The sequence below is a fragment of the Falco rusticolus genome, chromosome 8, assembly GCF_015220075.1.
Source record: "Falco rusticolus isolate bFalRus1 chromosome 8, bFalRus1.pri, whole genome shotgun sequence".
Taxonomy (NCBI): domain Eukaryota; kingdom Metazoa; phylum Chordata; class Aves; order Falconiformes; family Falconidae; genus Falco; species Falco rusticolus.
In genome coordinates this window covers 50,300,747-50,314,918 of record NC_051194.1, presented here as the reverse complement: position 1 = coordinate 50,314,918, position 14,172 = coordinate 50,300,747, and the positions used below count along the sequence as shown (strand labels likewise).

The 14,172-nt window shown below is 43.2% G+C and overlaps 1 protein-coding gene across 1 annotated transcript in view; it reads right to left on the bottom strand.

Annotated features, from left to right (window-relative positions):
- PARD3B (par-3 family cell polarity regulator beta) overlaps nucleotides 1-12,785 on the bottom strand; it is a 413,185-nt gene extending 400,400 nt beyond the window's left edge. The window contains exon 1 of the mRNA XM_037397959.1: nucleotides 12,441-12,785. Within this exon, the coding sequence (XP_037253856.1) occupies nucleotides 12,441-12,560 (120 nt within the window). The 5' untranslated portion in view covers nucleotides 12,561-12,785. The remainder of the gene's footprint in view (nucleotides 1-12,440) is intronic.
- Between the last annotated feature and the right edge of the window lie 1,387 nt (nucleotides 12,786-14,172).

The following is a 14,172-nucleotide window of genomic DNA, read 5'->3' as shown; positions in this document are numbered from 1 at the left end:
CTGAAAATTAATTAAGTGAGCATTAGCAAGATTACAACAGTATTAAACAATTTGATCACTGAATTGTACGTTGTATCTTTGGGTATTGACTCACATATTTATCTAAATCCCTCATGTCGAAAGTACAATTCACACTCTGTTTTAAAACTAAATCTAGCTTTTTTTCTTACCAGTTAGAAGAAACTTCTTCCCAACAAAGCCTCCTCTATAAAACTGCCCCCCCACACCAGATTGCAGAAAAACATTTTTTCACTAACAAAAACCATTAGTATGAAACTCATCACACACAAGTTGTTTCAAAACTGAATTAGCACTTTGCAGAATGTTAATAGTCCACTACAACCTATTTCAAATCAACTACTGCCTGCAGCGTGGTACATGGAACCAAGACCTGCACTGTCAAATCTGTTTATGAACACTAACATCCTGGATTTTGCTATACCATCAACTTGTGGGTTTTTTTCCCCCTAAAATCCCTATTGATAAGTCAAATAGTTAATCTCTAAACACAATGCACAAAAGGGATCATTTCAAACCAGAAAAACAGAAGACACTTATAATCACCACAGCATTCACATTTGAATGACAGCTAAACATAAAGACACATCAAGCATTTAGCCATCTGGAAAGAAGCTGGTATTTTTTTTCATATTGTTTATTCTTAAACCCTTAAGGCAAGAGTCAGAGGTTGACCAAGACTTCCATTTAGTGAGATGCTCATTTCATATCTACAGCCATTAATGAACTGCAATATGAACAATACGCCAGACTCCTCCACTTTCATTGAATTCAAAAGATGGCTGTGTCATACCAACACAAAACAATGTGCGTACACTGCCAGATGTATGTACCATCTGAACTTACCAAAAAAGACCTATCTAGCATGGTCCTAGCATCTTTGAGTATCACTTATTTAATGAAATGGTGATAGCAATGAATATGTATTTTGTTCTTCCAGGCAAGAAAGAATATGATGGTAACACACATAACTGCAAAATTCATTATATATAAAGTGGTATTTAGCCCCTATTCAGAATTAAATGATAGTGAATGTTGCTGCAGCAAAACAAAAAAAACACGTTGCAAGCACAGCTAGCAGAGAGCTGGGACAAGAAGAATAAGAAGGATAATACAGTCCAATTTCAGCACTACATTTTTAACAATACATGAAAGGTCTAACAAGAGAAAAAAGCACATTGCATGTACAAAAGCAAACCACCTACTCCTTTCAGTTTCTGATTTGCTGTAATTACACACACACACCAAACACAGAAAATCTAATGTAAATGGAAGATGGCCCAAACCAAATTTTTTCCAGACTCCAGGAATAAGGGATCAACGTTGGCATACTCCCATTTTATTTCAAATAGGAGTACATGAAAAGCGTAACAGTTTAGAACAATTCTGTTCTGTTGATATTTTTTAAAAAGTGGATTGAACACAGCAGTAATCATAAGGAGGAAAAACCCCTCAGAAGTAACATATTTAAAATGCACACGCCATGAGTGTTCTTTTGAGCATTTCTGAGTTATATTAGTATTTCAAGCAAAACTTGATTCTTAATTTTGCTGTCTGTAAAGCCAGTGGAGTGGTTTCTATGAGGGTTTTTCAGGTAGTTAGTATCTCCCATCAGTCAGCAGCTGAATGAGAGCTATCCAAATAACTATTCCTGAAATATTAACACAGAAGACTTCTCTAGATTTTCAAGTGCTAATCTTCTTGCCTGACATAAAGGAGTCATCATTTATCAATGACAGGACAGACCCTAACTTTAGATAGTATTTTTTTCCTCACATACAAACGTCTACTTCCCTTCCCTCTCACCACCCTGAAAAAAAAAATAATCTTCTTTTTCACAGCAGTCTAAACACCACCTGCATCATCACTACTACTATGTAAACATTGGTCTTTCTCTATGCACAGTCAAAATGTCAATAAACCTTCTCCCTTTTGTTGCCTAACACAACTATTCCAGGTTTCCAGCTCTTCAGGGAGTTTTCTTTTTGTAGCTTGTAATGCCAGGGGCTCCTGAAACATTTGTTCAGAATACATTCATTACAGCCAGCAGGGGAAAATTAATTGTGAATTGGCAGCGGCTAAGTTTTCCAAACAAGTCTAATTCCGTGGGAGCTAAGCATGTTAACTCCCTTTGGTCCTTGAAAAACTTCAGCAAGTCTTTCTCTCTCACACAAGACATGGGAAGATTTCTTTCTAAATAGAAGCCCTCTGGAGTCTTTACTCAGAGAGGGGGGAAAAAAAAAACCAAACACAAAAAACCACACAACAAAACAAAAGAAAAAAAACCCACAAACTTTCCTGTATAGCTTCTGATTTCCACACAGATTAACTCACAGTTCAAGTAACAAGCAAAATAATTAATAAGAACCCCTCTAAAGAAATAACTTAAGTAGCGAACGTAAGACTTCAAGACTATTTATTTCAAAAGCAGAAGCTTGTTTCAGTTAAAAAAAAGTACAGGTGAGATGCAGGACAATCATCCAGTTTATTGATGACAAATTATGACACAGGCTAGAGGATCAGAGGAAGTTACCCACTTGGTTTTGTCCTGGATAGATTGAGGAACAGTTTTCATTAGCTGCACAGGCCTTACTACTCATGAAAGAGAAAAGGTACGAATAAGCCTTTCAAGGCTTAAACTGCTGCAAAATGGCAATCTCACCTCGATCAGATTTGTAAACCCCCTGAATTACTTCTATTTTTAGAAAAGCTACACCATCACAAGTAGCCTTGTTTATTATTGCTCTCCCTACTTCTGCTCTACTGTACTTCTATCCCACCTTTGTGGTGTTTAGCATCTAGGATAAATTCAACAAAAATCCTAAGAACCCCCCATCAAAATCCTTACTGAACTAGTTAAGAAAGCCTTACAGAAAAGGTTACAGCTGGCAGAATGAGAATTCCAATAGCTGCTCAACCAGGGAACCAGCAAAGACATTCTGCAACTGGCCTCTAGACAGGGGCTGCAGGGTTCTGACAAGCTACGGACAGAGAAGTTAGTATATGACCTAGAACTCAGCTATCTCCCTTATTCGTAAAACACATCACTTACAAAAGGTCAGTGTTCAAATCACTTCCACTAACAGCAAAATCGTAAGCCTGAAGTTTGCAGTCTGGTTTCACTTCTGGCTTGTGCTCAGAAACAATAAAGTTGGCAAGTAGAGAATGTTAGTGGAAAGCTTTGTAACACTCAAAATATTATCCATCAAATTTGTCACCAAATTAGTATCACGGGGGGGTATTAAAAAAATAATAAATAAAACATATCAGTTTAGGCAAGGTCACAGCAGGCAAACTATGCCACCAAAGACTGCATTCAACAAAAAATGCCTGTCCTACAGGAATAGAACTGAATGGTGCCTACATTAAGTAGCAATTAGACTCCTTAAAACATAGAAACATGGTAGAATTACACCCCAAACCCTCTACATGAAATTCTGGCCTTATCACCATTAATGACATGCAACACTGCAAGACTAACAAAACAAAAGAAAAAAGGCTAGAAAAGACTATATGCCCTCAAAACATCTAGTTTGATGAGAAACATAAATAAGGAGCTACTTCTATACGGACATCGCTGAAATTTATAAAGATGTGTTTAGCTTAAGTCTGTCTGCCCCACAGGCACACCAGCCAAGAGAGCAGCTGCAGAGCAGGTATATGCACCTTTTCAACCAGTCACCTTCTGTAGCAGCTGAAGGTCACCCACCTACTTACTGGAAGGACAGAACCTTGTAACGGTAGCTTTCAGGGAAACGTGGAAACACTAACTACCACCCCACCGTTCACAGATAATGGGAAGGAATAAACCCATGCCCAAATTAAAAGAAATAATCCTCAACTGTAGGATGGTCTCCAGGTGGATGCCCAAAGTCCATTCCAGAGTTTGAACAAACCCACCACATAAAGGGGATTATCCCACCAGGATTTCTGACTTGTCTCTCTTCCAAAGGCCAAAATAGAGACATGCTGGATTCTAACATCTTTGGAGCTGGAACTATTTTTAGTTGACCTGTACACTGATACCCAAATTAGAAGAAACGGGAGATAATTATGTAATTTTTCCTTCCATCAGAAAATCTGTAACTTAGATATTCAGGTTTGCCAATAAAAAAGGTCAGCTCAGCTGTTGATGGATTGATGAGAATGAGATAGTATCTTCTATAATGATCTGAAGGTCTTCTAAGGTTTTAGGGAAGAGAGATGAACAGAGGAACTGATTAGTCAAATAAAAAAAAAAAAAAAAAAAAAAAAGACACACAATTTCCAGGAATGCAGGTCTCAGCTTCTTTGAATCATATCAAATTCTCCTTTGGTCTACGCACTCCATTTTCTTCTACTGATTGAAAAATCACTGCATTTTTGTGAAGGAAAATGATAGGGAGGGTGCATGTTAATATTCACTAATAGCTAGTATTTTACTGGGAATCTGGAAAACATTCTATCAGATAAGCTGTACTGCAAAACCATTTGGCTCAATGGAGCCTCATCTTTGATGCTGAATCTCTAGCCAGAAAAAGAAAGAGCTCAGAGCCAGCCATTAGCCTCTACACATCAGACTGAATTCTGTGATTCCAAATATCAGTCTTTGTTAGACTACAGTCATCCATCTTCCTCCCTATCTACCATTCATACAAATGGTATCCTTATTACCAGCTCTAAGAAGCATGTTCATTCAAGCATTCCATAGTTTTCTTTTTCATACATGTAACAACCAATACAGCAAAGCACTGAAGCAAGAGGGCTCACTATGGCAATAAATGCTGCCAGTGCACCCTCATGAAACCAATGAGCAACTTATTTAAACCTCCCAATTTAGGAGCATTCCCAAAAGCAAATCTAAGCACTGGAGTAGTGCTATGGCACCTGCCACAACAAAGCAAAGTCATCAGTTCTGAATGGATGTACTGGTGACATAAAAATTACAGGTTTACACCGGAAAGTAAGACAGATTTAGACGACATTAAAACATTACAACAGTTCACTTAATGGAGGTGTCTATAGCACAATCACTAGGCATAAGAAAAAAACAAGTACAGAATCAGGTCTTACACATATCCTCTTTAAAGTGAGCATAACAGTAAAAAAAAAAAACCCACCCACATGCTAACCAGTGCAATCAGTAATTTCTTATAACAGAAAGTTTTCCTTACAAAGAAGTTATTGAAGTAATTCTATGTAAGAAATAAAAGTACTGATAAAGACTTACAGATCTACCACAACAACATATAACTTGAGTGGAACAAAAAATGCTTTAAGGAAGATACTATGCAAGTACTGCACAGGCTTTTTTTTTTTTTCCAAAAGTTTTTATAACATGCCGATTTTCTAAATTTTTCATATGAAGTAGCTTTCTCAGTTTACCAATATATCTATCCCAGGCACTATGTGGTGAGTGGAATTTACAAGTTCATTTGTATCAACAAGTCATTCACACGAGCCCCTCATTTCTGTTCAGTCAGTTCCCTGACATAAAATACATATATCTTTATGCATAAGCAAGACTCAAGAATGAAATACAAAAATACAAAGCAGAATCTGTTCTCAATGATACTAATTGCTCAAGACCTTTAGCATTATCATATTCATTAAGGATGAAACACAGGCATCTTAACAGGGGGCTAGAGGGAGTTTTCAGTAATGAAGCTATAGGTCTTCACGCCTAGGAAAGCTGCAGTTATGACATCAGCATCATTAGGAAAGCCTAAAGAATGTTCCGCTCAATGGGGGAGGAGATCTGCTGCTTCAGTAGCAGGATGCAAGACTCTGCACAGTATGGTGCATTTTAACTGACCCCTATCATACTGAACAAGTAAGGAGGAAAGTACAGTCACAAAACATGAAGCATTATTCCCAAATAACTGTATCTGTTAAAAACATTAAGTTTTTAAGAAAATACCAATACAATACAACCCTCCGTTTGCAACTACTTAGAAAAAAAAAAAAAAGCAGCTGCATTTTATGCAGCAAGCAAAAGCACCTCCTGGCTCCATCCTATTCCAGAAGGATTATTTTTTAATGTAATTAAGACTACCATACTACATGATGCTTCTCTAATTGTAAATACACACACAAAAGTACCATTTGGGGTTTAAATCCCTTCTTCACAAATTCATACAAGACTACTCAGAGTTCATCTTCAACTGGGCAAAGAGCAACAGGAAGCAGTCACTACTGAGAACTCTGTACTGCTCTTCAAGTCTTCCTTCTACGACTTCTAACACTCAGTTATTACAAAATCTTTGCTGTCCCTCAAGTGATAACAACTGAATAGTACTCAGAACTGGGAAACAAAAATGAAAACTGTGTGTTATCACATATGCTGAAGTCTGACCTGCAGTGTTTCCAGGATGAGTTTTTCTCATTTTACCTGTAAATTTCCACCAGTTTTATTCAGCTCTACCCTTCAACTGAGCTCCCCTGAAACACATTAACACAAAGTAACTTGGGCTTTTGGCCGAGTATTAAGTTACTGGCAGCAGTCTACTTAAAAAGTACAAAGGGATCCAAAAATTTCTTTTCCATGGTACCGAAGTACATAATGTCCTATAAGACATCTTCTAATGCAAGTTCAACAAAGTTCAATGGCAGTTTTTTCTGTTTGAATTATAAACACCTGTTAAAGAGAGAAAAGGAAACTGGAAATCTACCAAAAATCTCATTACACCACTACAACACTAGTGGCTATGATGCAGCACATCAGCAGACAATTTAGGCAAAAGTGATAAAAAGGCAGGCACTTTTTAACTCAGTTTTTCAGGATGACCATAAAAGTGATCCTGAAAATTCTGAGACACCCAAAATTCTGTCACTAGAAAGCTATTTCTGGTCTCAATGAAATACCATCACACCACACCAGTGTTACTAATTCAGTAACAGAGTTTGGTTTATATAGATCTTTTTCAAAACATTTGTGTCCTTCCCTTTTCATCACCCCCTCTACTTACATGGCCTGTCTTCCTAAATATCAGTCAGTTACACACACTCATACAACAGTAAAGGCAGTGTATCAGGTAATAGTCTCCTTTTTTAGTATGATATCGTAGTGGACAAAACTGAAGCGTGAACGCAGACGTGATAACCAACCTGTTCCTTGAAATACATCAGTTTCCAATGCAATGTAAAAGCATGCTAACATACCATAGCTGCTTGAGCAATGCTAAGGCAACTATGCAAATAAATAGTTAAAATATTTCCTAGCAAAAAAAGTACTTAAAAATGCAATTTAGAATTGTTTTGGTAAAACAAAGATTAGAGATTAACCCCATCACTATTAGAGCATAAAATAGACTTTCAAAGACAAACTGGGACAGGAAAAAAACCCAAACAAACAAAACCAAAATTAAGAAAAGCACCCTCCCCCAAACTTGAAATCAGGTCCAAGACAAATGTGCCACACAAATACAACCATATAACTGCCCTTATAAAGGACTAAATACTTATGATTTGCCCAAAACTGAAAAATGTTCGTAACAAAGGATTTCTTTCACAACTTTCCACATACACCTTCTGAAGAAATCTGTTACATTTTTGCAAATATTTTTGGTAAGCATAGAGTTTAGAGTCAAAATAAATTGTCATTTTCCCTACCTCCAAGCTTTTTAGAGAAACTACAAGAACATTTAGTACTCCTTCTGCTTGCTGGCTGACTTACAACAGCAATACATAATGCAAAAACTAACTGTCATGTTGTCGGGCAAGCAAGAACAGAAAGAAAGGGTAAAAGTATTTTATTAATAGGAATCAATAGACAGTCAACCTGCAACGTTCGCTCTTTAAATACATCTAATTTGGGAAAGACTGCCAATACAACCCAAACCACCCACTATTTTTGCTCTAATCAAAATGTACCATTCTTGAATCAACTTAGTCACTGTATTACTGCTTCCTACTCAGTCTGACTGCCAATCAAAATTACCATTACCATTCCAGAAATCAACTGCTGGCTTCTGTACGTTCTCATCAGTGGAAACACACACTCTAATGCCTGTAACAACTGCAGAACAAGCCCCTGTAAGATAGTTCAACTAATATTTGATTGTCTGTGTCAGCATTCCCGAAGGGAGGCCGACAAAGGATGTTCAAGTGAGCTACTCAAGAACTTAACTGTGCTTAAAATGACCAATCTTCAACTGATATTTAAGTGACAAATTGCAGTGCTTATTAATTCTGCTACATGGTTTCCATTTGCCATCTATTCAACTGGCTTCTATAAACAAGACTTCAGACAGCCCAAGTAGTCACTCCAAGTCATCTAAGTAGATGCCACACATGCAAAAGTGAGTCAATTAACATACGAATTATAAATACCACTTCCCCATCTCTGGCTCCTCCAGAAAGATGAAGAACATCTGGAAGAGCAAGGTTGTATACATCTTCCTAAGAAATACATTTTCCTGGGAAAAGTTACACTACAGCTAGAAGAAAAGTCATTGTGGATTTCACTTGCTGGTCCTGTAGCTATTAGTTTCCCTGGGTGTACATCACCTTCTGTATCAACAGCATTAAAGGCCTTTGAGTTTGCAAATTAGCATCTCCAGCTGAACCAAGGGCTCACTACAAAGCTGGTAATTCAAGTATTGCCTCCTGCTTGGGGGGAGTGGCATTTCAGAGGGAAGAAGTATGCGCACAACGATGCCTTTTGCTCGAATGCATTTAGCTCCACATGCACTGAGGAATCACTTCCAACAGGACCATGCAGACCCAGGCAACACCACAAGAGCATACTGAACCCTTCAGTGCTGACCCAGAACCCCTCTTCATCCCCCTCTCATCCACATACTCAGGGGGGAAAAAAAACAAACAAAAGGTCTCTCTCACTTCACGGAAAAACGATAATCGAGGAGGTCGTCTGGCATCCAAGGGCTACGCCTTACAGCCACGGAGACCAAACACAGCAACAGGCACAGCAACTCAAGCCTTCTGCAGTGCATCTGCTCTCACTCAAGCAAAGACTCCTAAATACAACAGACGACATGCAAGTACTCCCCGAGGCACCAAATAAACCAAGTTACAAGAAATACTAAGGGACTGGGCTGAGAATAAGGAATCATCAATCCTACTGTATCTACCTGTCAGCAGGAAGCCTTAACACACACATCACTAAACAGCAACAAAAGCAGATGCTGAGTCACAAAAAAAAAAAAGTTCCACCAATCTTCATTTCATTGAACACAAGTTACTTTCCTAGATGAGTCACTTCCCTGAAAATTTATTCACAGCTCTCACAAAGCAGGTGATCAACAAAACGTTTTCTTAACTTCTATATTCTTAAATCCAGACAGTTACTTGTACCTTTCCAGTGAATCAGACAAGATCTGCCCATTCAGAACTGCAACAGTACCTCTGAAACCTACTGCTAAACTCAGCAGGATCAAAAAATAATCAGTCTGATTTTTCAGCTGAAACTGGCCCAGTATTTTGTTTCAGTTAACGGAGCAATTGAGCCTTCATGACTGAACCTTGCCAATACAGCCCAGCCAAGAAACCAAATCAAACTCGCTAAGGAAACACAGCAGGCTACAATAAGCAGCTGCCTGCAGGGTTCTCAGCTATTTACCAAGAGTCTCACAGAAATGAGACTAAGTCATTTACTGCATCAACTTTCCTCTCATTACAAGTACAAAGTTGCACTGAGAACTTTAAACCGATTAAATTTTTTTCTAGTTTTGTACACAAAGTATTTTACAAATACATTAATTAATATTCTAACCTCCTATCTTCCCCTTTACTAGACAAGCAACTGCAAATAACAGCAAAACTATGCTGCCAGAACAACCCCCAAAATACACAGCCTCCCACATGTTTGTAGTATTTGACAGTACCATAACTAAATAAAAATTCCTAAAGCTTGTCTCCTAGCTACCTTTTCCATTTTCCATTCTGCAACTACAAAAGATACTCCTTGTATCAGTTTTCCTCCCTTCTCCAAATACTTTAGGCACTTCAACAATACCATTTTCTACTTTATTCTTTAAAAAAAATTTAACACTTGACAAAAAAATTACGTAAAGAACACTTAACCTGCCAACAGAAACAGCAGCATTGTGCCACAGGAAGCATTCCAAACATTCTAAATATTTTTAAAAGAAAAACAAATCTTCAGTTATCTTTAACATAAACCTGTTAACATGCCTACATCTCACAGTAGTTCTAGCTGCTGATTATCTTAAAATAATCCCATCCTCTATAATATTCTACAATTTTGTAAAGAAAGTTAACTTTAGCAGGAGGCGATAAAAGGAAAATGCAAAACACCCAATCCATCCATGACAGATTGGGAAAAAACTCTCCACAAGGTAATAAAATTAATTGTATGCTACTCTGTACGATCTACTTTACCAACCCCAAATTCTCCCTCAGGAATGAGCACAAACTCCAAATGATGCTTGTCAAGATAAGAGGAAATTTATCTGTTCATCTTTTTGGCTAGTTCCACTGCATATCATGTAGGCTGAAGACTAATTAATCAAAGCACTGCAAGAGAACTGTTGAAATTTCTAGTGAACAGGGGGGACAGAAGGTGCAGAGGTCATAAAACTTTCTTTAGTGACTTGAATGAAAACCTGTTCCGTATTTTTCAGGCCCTTGGGTTGCTTCCCACCCCCGCCTCTTTACATTTCTCCATACAAGCTTTGAATAACTGTTACTCGAGGAGATCAGCAATTTTTGAACAAACTGGCCTGTATGCACTTTGTCCATCTACCATACATAATAGGGAACTCAAGACTTCTATAAGGAAACAGTCAGAAAAAAGTTTTATTTGCAAAAAGTCAAGAAATACAACAAGGTCAGAAAATGTGTAGTCTGGCCTGTGGCTGTCCTATAGAGAAGGCCAGATGATTTTGAACTCACACTGACGGGGGCACAGCAGATGACTGCTTAGCATAAATGTATTTTTCTTTAAATATTACGTAAATAGCAAATTTGGTTCAAATTCATGAGAATCTAATTGGACTGCAGCACATCTTAAACGTCTGCCATTTATCTGAGCCCTTCTCACATTGCTGGAATTTCTCTCCTATAAATTACTTACTGAGCCTTCCAGAACAGGCAGGGCCTTACCTAGAAATGCAGAGACCTTTTTACTTCTTTCTAAAGGAATTAAATAAAGAGGAAAGAAGGAAAGTCATTTGAAGTATTGATACAAAAGCTTTGCAGGCCACCTTTCAGCCATCACCATGAGACTAATGCCAGTGTCATCAGAGGCACAAATCAAAGCTGAAATCAAATTTTAAATTTCTAAGTTCAATTCAGCTGAAAGTAATTCTGTTTCTGATACACCCCTCTTGAACCAAGACCACCATATGCCTATTTTAGTACTCTGAACCATACTTCAGTGCAAAAGATCTCACTGACTGTTGGCTGTCACAGCACCAAGTATGCTATAAACATTCTGCAATTATTAAACACATGCAATATTCATTAGGAAGGTTTTTCATACAAAATATGTGTCAAGCTCTATGCATCTTACAGCAGGTTAAAGCACACTTGCTCAGAAAGACTAACGTGGTGACCACTATATTCTCTAACACAGAGCAGTCTCGGATGTTCACGATGGATTTAATACATCACTAGCAAGCTTCTCACAAAATAAACCTGTGAGAACAAGAATTTTACTTCCAGTTTTGCACTCAGGATATCAAACGATCGATGGGGCACAGAAGAAACCAGCACAGGGCACAAACCAGATCCCATAAGCTGTTGGCTGTACTCTTCCTTTTTATTCAGATGTCTTAGGATGGACAATCCTGCAAGCCCTTAATTCAGGGCTCGTAACTGGAATCTCTTTCACAAAGCTGTACTTGCAACACTACGCCTTTCATCAATATTAAACAGTATCCCATTAGCCTTCAGCACCTGCCTCTTGGAGGAAAAAGAAAGAAGTATTTTTATGCTCTATTAGATACAAACTATGAAAAACTGGAGCTCCTTTCGTGTAAACGAAGTCATCTGCCCATACAGACAGCACCTGATGCCAGAAAACACAAGATTTAATTAAAATAACTTAAGTTTTGTTTGTGTCTGTATCGAGTTGCTTAGTCAACTTGCACAGCAACAACAAGAAACCCTAAAACATGTAAAACAAGCCGCGCCAGCGCGTTAACCCAGCGGAACACGCTCCCGGCCCGCCAGCACCCGCTGTTCACCAAAGCATCTGGCGGGGGGTGGGCGGCAGGGCCACGCCAGGCGGGAGCGGCCGGGCCATCCCCGCGGGCCCCGCGGCCCGGCAGCCCACCCCTCAGCGCCGCCGGCCCGGCCCCGCCGCCGGCCCGCACCCGGCCCCCGCCGCCGGCCCCGGGCCTTCCCCCCGGCCACCCCTCGGCGCTGGCCGCCCCCCTCCCGGCCGCCCCTCACCCCGCAGGCCGGCTGCGCGCACGGCCCGGCCCCCGCGGCGGGCCGGCGCGGCCCCGCGCCCTCACCTTCTCCTGGGCCTTGCGGTAGCGCTGCAGGGCCTGCTGGGTCAGGTCCCGCACGCGGAGCTGCCCGTCCTTGCAGGGCACCACGATCCCCGTCCGCCCGAAGCACACGGTCACTTTCATCTCAGCGCACCGCCATGCCCTGCCCGCCGAGAAACGGCGCCCGCCGCCGCACGGCCCGGCCCGGCCCGGCCCGGCCCGGCAGGGGGGTGGCGCAGGTGCGGGAGGCCCGGCGGCGCCGGCAGGTGCCTGTGCCCGGGCCCACGGCGGGGGGGCGGCCCGGCAGGTGCGCGGAGCCGCGGGGGCTGCGCCTCACCGCGCGCGGGCAGCGCCGGGAGCCGGGCTGCGGCCGGCGGGCTCCTTCCGCCGCGGCGGGCCGCTGTGCCCGCCCCTCCCCGCCCGGCGCTCCGGGGAGGCGCGGGCCGGACCGGGCGGGGCGGCCCGTGCGGCGGGGGGCGCGGCGGGGCGGCCGGGGGCACGGCGGCGGCGGCGGCGGCGGGGCGGGGGGCGGCCGGGCCGGGCCGCCCCGTGGGTCAGCGCGCGCGGGGCGCCGTGGCGGGGGCGCGCGGTTCGCTCGGGCCGCGCCGCGCACGGCGGGAAACCCCTGCAGCACCCCGCGCGCGCTGGGCACGGGAGCCCGCCGCACCCCCCGCGGATCGGAGCGGGGCACCCCCGCACGGCAGCCGCGCTGCACCCCCGCTGCACCCACACCGCTGCACCCCCGCAGCAGCACCCCTCGTTCACCCCCACTGCAGCATCCCCGCAGCTGCACCCCCGCTGCACCCATACAGCTGCACCCCCGCAGCAGCACCCTGTGCAGCCCTCACAGGCCGCGGAGCCGCAGGCGGTGCTGACCGGTAACCACCCGTTACGGAGGCACTGCGCTGTAAGGGACAGCTCTGCCAGGGGGTGACCCCCGCACACCCCACCAGGCCCCCAGCACGGCACTGCGCCGCCCCGCGCCATACCATGGCGGGCACAGTGGCACCGAGCAGGCCCTGCGTCATGCACCACACAGCCCGGCAGCGGTAATGCACTGTAACCTGCACTGTGGCGCGACCACCGGGGCCGCAGCACGGCCCTCGCCCTGCCGAGCAGCGACACGCGGTGACACGCACGCCCATGGGCAGCTGCGTGCGGCAGCAACACAAGGCCTCACGTGCACCCCACTGCATGCCCTGCAATTTGCAGGAGCTCCCGAGCACCGTATCCGCTCTGCGGCACTCAGCAACACCGCAGCCCCATACGGCAGCAGCCGTGCCCTTCCACGCGCGGTACAGCAAAGCCGCACGGCCTGTGCAACAGGGTGTCAGGCCCTGCAGCGTGCCCCAGACACTTGCTGCTCTGCAAAGTGCGTGTGTCAGTACCACATGGCACCGGGCAGTGCCCCCGGCGTCTTGTCCGCCACCAGATCATGTACAACATGGTGCAAACACATGAGACAGCCCAACGCCATTGCAATCCTGACCGGTCAATCTGCACACTGAAAATCACCAGAAAGCAAAGACAGAGCAATTTAAAGATACCTCTAAACCACGGCATGGCAAGGGGACTGTTGCCGCAGCAAAAATCAATGCCACTCCACCTCAGATTAGCATTCAAAAGGCAGCCGGCGCCCGGTGCCATGTAATGTAACCAAAGGAGAGCACCAGGGAAGCCGCGGTGGAAGTGGGCCAAAGCAGCCTAAGCTGGAGGTTCAAGTGAACAGTGAAATTTTGGGATGAGATGGGGATAG